The 5,221-nt window shown below is 44.8% G+C and overlaps 1 protein-coding gene across 1 annotated transcript in view; it reads right to left on the bottom strand.

Annotated features, from left to right (window-relative positions):
* Nucleotides 1–743: 743 nt before the first annotated feature.
* Dupd1 (dual specificity phosphatase and pro isomerase domain containing 1) overlaps nt 744–5,221 on the bottom strand; it is a 40,464-nt gene continuing 35,986 nt past the window's right edge. Inside the window, exon 4 of the mRNA XM_008849915.2 lies at nt 744–1,225. Within this exon, the coding sequence (XP_008848137.1) occupies nt 996–1,225 (230 nt within the window). The 3' untranslated portion in view covers nt 744–995. The remainder of the gene's footprint in view (nt 1,226–5,221) is intronic.

Raw genomic sequence — 5,221 nt, 5'->3', positions numbered from 1 at the left:
ACCTGGGCCCCTTCCCTTAGTTTCCCAGCAGGCCTTGAGGACCCTTTGCTTTCTCCAGGATGCTTCTACTTCTGGTCATCCACCAGCAGCCTCTCTTGTCTTCCAGAAGCACCCACTCCCTAGAGTACTGCGGCTGTTTTCTCAAGAGTGGAGAATGACCATCCAGGCAGCAGGCTTAACTCTCCAAGAGAACTCACACCAGAGCTCAACTAATTGCTGTATCCTCCCAGTCCATGCAAACCACAGATCTGCAAATATGTCTGGGTGTGAACGAAAACAAATCAGCCCTTCAGCTCTGATTAGAGTCAAAAAGAAAGGAACTTTCTTGTGTCCTGGTCCCCTAAAGAGTGTCTCCTGCCTCTCTTTTCCCCCTCAAATTATAGTCACAGTCTCACTTGTCCAAATTCACCCCAATTCATTTGGGTGATGTCAGCCCTGGCTGGGATGCAGGAAAGGGGCTTCTGTACAGGGGCCCAGGACTCTACCTATTCTCCCTTCCCCTACCCCTGGCAAACAAACAGCATCTATGGATAGTAACTTCCTACTCTAAGGGTTCACTCTAAAGAAACACAAGGTACCTCCCATGCTTGCCAATAAATGGTAAAATCTGTCCTCTAACACAGCTTGCCAGGCCACTTTTCTGTGATTAAAAAATCAAGTTCTATTTTTAAAAAGATGTTTTATAAAAATGTGATTTTCCTTTCAGACAGAGCCAAACGTTTAATCACAATACAGTGCGCACACATTAAAAAACCCCTTTCTGCTTCCAACTTAAAGACTATGCAGAACGGTACCTCGTCTGCACCCACTGCTCTCCACACCGAGAGGCCAAGACCGAGAACCAGTCCTGGACTCAAAGGAGACCACTACAAATCCTCCCTGTGCCCAGGCTTTGGCTTCACTGTCTCTTCTTCATGATCAGCAAAGTCTCTGGCCAACACCACATTCAGCCATCCATTCTGGGTCCCAGTGTCCCTGCTCCGTCCTAGGAGGCCCTATAGCTCCAGCTCACTGTTCCCATGCCGGGCCTGTTGCCTCTGCTGCACCAACTGCTTGTCCAGCTCTCGGAGCTGCTTCAGGAAGCCCCGGTTGGGCAGGACACAGCGGTTCTTGGCCACTTGTTGAATGGCGTCCACCAGGGTCATGTTCCTGTGAATCATCAGGTAAGCCAAGACCAGAGTCGCTGACCGGCTCCGGCCCATGGCGCAGTGAACCAGGATTTTATCTGCGGGTGAAAGGGGACAGAAAAACCCATGCTGAAGAGGGTGGGGCTCCTCTATCCACCAGCCTAGCTAGGGCAACAGCACCCCATCTTCAAAATGGAGATGCCATCACTGTCTCTTTCAGAGGGTTTTTGGGAGGGTGGTTTGTGTTAACATACTTATATGCTGTTTGGTATGTGTTAAAGACTCAATAGAGGGCAGATGTTATTACTGTTGCCCCCAGTAAGGAGCACCTGACAGTGAGAACTCCCAACTCAATGCAGAAGAGACCTTCCGGGAGCTTTTGTCTGTTTGTTTTTAGTGTTTATTTAGTCGTTTTGAATAGGGCAGTCACTAGAGTTCAAATATCAAAGCATACCCCCAGGAGACCCACTGAGAAACTCTCCCAACCAGCGCCTCAGCACCTGAGAGCAACAGGTGTTACCTATTTCTTTACCAGAGAAGAATCCCAGCATAAGCCCTCTGCATTCTCCTTTCTTGGCTCCTAGGTAGCAAGTTTTAGATCTTTTCTTCCCTTCCTGCATCCTTCCCTTGCTTTCTCCATCTTGTGTACTGAACCCAGGGCCTTATACCTGCCAGGCATCTTTTAACTACACCCCCAGCCTTTTCACAATCTTTCCTATATCTTGCTTCTTTCATTTAACAATATACATTGGAGGGGCTGTAGAGAGAAGGCTCAGCAGTCAAGACCACTGGCTGTTCTTGCAGAGGACCCTGGTTCATTTCCCAACACCCACATGGTGGCTCACCACTGTCCAGAACTCCAGTTCCAGGGGCTCCTATGCCCTCTTCTGGATGCTACAGGCATTGCATGCCTGTGGGGCACCTGTAGCCATCCATACAAAGCATTCATATGTATAAAATAAAAATAAATCTTTTAAAAATTATATATGAGAACTCAATATATTAGCATATAAATAGTTCTCTTTGGGTTATTTCTTGAGTTTTTGGTGTTTTTTTTTTCCTATGCTGGGAATCAAACTCAAGACCAAGAAATTATTTGCAATGCATATGCCTTCTTGTCTTGTCTGTCTTGTCTGTCTGTCTTGTCTTGTCTGTCTTGTCTGTCTTGTCTGTCTTGTCTTGTCTTGTCTTGTCTGTCTGTCTTGTCTTGTCTGTCTGTCTTGTCTTTCTTGTCTTTTCTTTCTTGTCTTGTCTGTCTTGTCTTGTCTGTCTTGTCTTGTCTGTCTTGTCTTGTCTGTCTTGTCTTGTCTGTCTTGTCTTGTCTGTCTTGTCTTGTCTGTCTTGTCTTGTCTGTCTTGTCTTGTCTGTCTTGTCTTGTCTGTCTTGTCTTGTCTGTCTTGTCTTGTCTGTCTTGTCTTGTCTGTCTTGTCTTGTCTGTCTGTCTGTCTGTCTTGTCTTGTCTGTCTATCTTGTCTTGTCTGTTTGTCTTGTCTGTCTTGCTTGTCTGTCTTGTCTTGTCTGTCTGTCTGTCTGTCTTGTCTTGTCTGTCTGTCTTGTCTTGTCTGTCTGTCTTGTCTGTCTGTCTTGTCTGTCTTGCTTGTCTGTCTTGTCTTGTCTGTCTGTCTTGTCTGTCTTGCTTGTCTGTCTTGTCTTGTCTGTCTGTCTTGTCTGTCTTGTCTGTCTGTCTTATCTTGTCTGTCTTGTCTTGTCTTGTCTGTCTGTCTGTCTTGTCTGTCTTTCTTGTCTGTCTTGTCTTGTCTTCTCTTTTCTTCTCTGTCTCCTGGACTACTGGGATCATTAGCATGTGCCATTTGTCTTTTTTGGTCTTTTTGAGACAGGGTCTCCCTGTAGCCCCAGCTGTCCTGGAACTCACTATGTAGACCAGGCTGGCCTTGAACTCACAGAGATCCACCTGCCTCTGCCTCCCAAGTGCTGGGATTAAAGGTGTGTGCCACCACACTTGGCTTTCTTTTGTTTTTAAAGACAGGACTTCCTTATGTAGCCCAGGCTGGTTCTAAATTCAAACTCAAGATCCTCTTGCCTCAGTCTCTCAAGCACCGGGATTCCAAGCATGTTTCACCACACTAGGCTTTGTGTGTGTGTCCGCATAAAGCTCCTTTGTAGGGAAGACCCATAGGTAACAGTAAACACAACACACTTTAGTCCCAGCACTCTGGAGGCAGTGGCAAGTGGACCTCTGTGAGTTCAAGGCCAACATGGTCTACATAGCAAGTTCCAGGCCAGCTAGGGCTACAGGCCCTATCTATCTATAAACAAACAAACAAACAAACAAACAAAATTAGCTAACCACTATTTCCATAATTGTACTGGAGATTTTTTTGTGATCTTGTTTTGTTTTAAACTGGATCTTAGGTGTCTCAGGCTGACCTTGAACCCAATAAGTAGCTCAAGCTGGATTTAACCTCCTGATCCTCTTGCCTCTACCTCCAGAGTGCTAGGAGTACAGACATATACCACCACACCCAACTTTCAGTACTAATAGGTTATTAGTTGCTTTGAGTGTGTTGACACACACTAATTTTGTCCTTGTGACATTCACAAAGGCAACAGTGGGCAGAATTTCTGGTGCCTTAGCATGAATGATGTCACAGGCACTAACTATACCAGTAATCACTGCCGTCTGCTACCACACACTAGGGAGAGGGACAGGCAATTCCTGTAGAAATGTCCTCAATGAAATAATAAAAGGTCTACATAACTTTTCCAGGTCATCCAGAACTACATAGTTAGATTTTGTATCAAAATTCAGAAAGAAGGAAAAAGAAAAGTAAACAAAGTGAGCTTCTCAAAGAAAAGCGATATTTGTTGTCAGGGATAAAATGGAAGCTTTCAAGCAAAAGTTAACTTGGGCTGGAGAGATGGCTCAGCCGTTAAGAGTTCTGGCTGCTCTTGCAAGAGGACCTGGGTTTGATTCCCAGCATCCACATGGCAGGCAGCTAACAACCATCTGTAATTCAAGTTCCAGGGGATCCAATGCCCTCTTCTGACGTCGGTAAACTTTGCAAGACACAGGTGCACTTACATGCATGCAGGTAATACACTCATGCACATAAAATAAAAATAGCAAAAAAAAAAATTCTAAAATATTTTAGAAAACTTGTATCTGTGATATTGAGTTTCCTAATACTTTAAAATTTTCTCATTAAGATGGGCGATGGAGGCCAGGCACAGTGATACACACCTCTAATTCTAGCATGTGAGAGGCAGAGGCAGGAAGATTACTGCAAGTTCAAGTCCAACTTGGGCCACATAGTGAGATCCAGACCACTCCAGGCTACATAATGAGATCCTATATCAAAAAACAAAGAGGGGCTGGAGAGATGGCTCAGTGGTTAAGAGTATTGGTTGCTCTAGCAGAGGACCCAGGTTCAGTTCTCAGCTCCCACACTGAGTAACTCACAACTGCCTGTAACTGGAGCTCCAGGGGATGTGATGCCCTCTTCTGACTTCCTTGGGCACCAGCACTGACATGCCCATACCCCACACACATAAAATAAATTAAATCTAAAAAAAAAAAAAAGAAAACCCTAAAATAAAATAAACAGAACCCCCCCCACTACCTCGCCAAAAAAAAAATCCCTCCCTTGTCCAACTCCTTATCTAAGTAAGGCTGAAGTTACTTCAAAGGAAACAAGTGATATTTGTTGTGCGTGTATATTAGCATGAGTGTGTGTATGTGTGTGTCTGTGTGTCTGTGTGTTCGAGAGCAGAGAAAGGGGTATAGAAACAGGAAAAAACAAACAAGAAAATGTGTAACCCAGGTGGCCTCAAACTCACGATCCTCCTGCCTCTGCCTCTTCAGCATACCTACTGGCATGTGCCACCACAACTGGCACAACTATCCATAATTCTAGTTCCAGGAGATCCAGTGCCCTCTTCTGGAGTCTGAGGGCATTGCATGACACAGGTGCACTTACATACATGAAGGCAATACACACATACACATAAAATAAGAATAAAATATTTTTTTAATTTTTATTATTTTTATTTTATGTGTATGCGTGTATTGCCTGCATGTAGGTAAGAGCACCCGTGTTGTGCAATGCCTGTGGAGGGCAAAAGAGGCTGTCAGA

The sequence above is a fragment of the Nannospalax galili genome, unplaced genomic scaffold, assembly GCF_000622305.1.
Source record: "Nannospalax galili isolate Female #2095 unplaced genomic scaffold, S.galili_v1.0 scaffold83, whole genome shotgun sequence".
Lineage (NCBI taxonomy): Eukaryota > Metazoa > Chordata > Mammalia > Rodentia > Spalacidae > Nannospalax > Nannospalax galili.
This window is presented reverse-complemented; position numbering and strand designations above follow the sequence as displayed.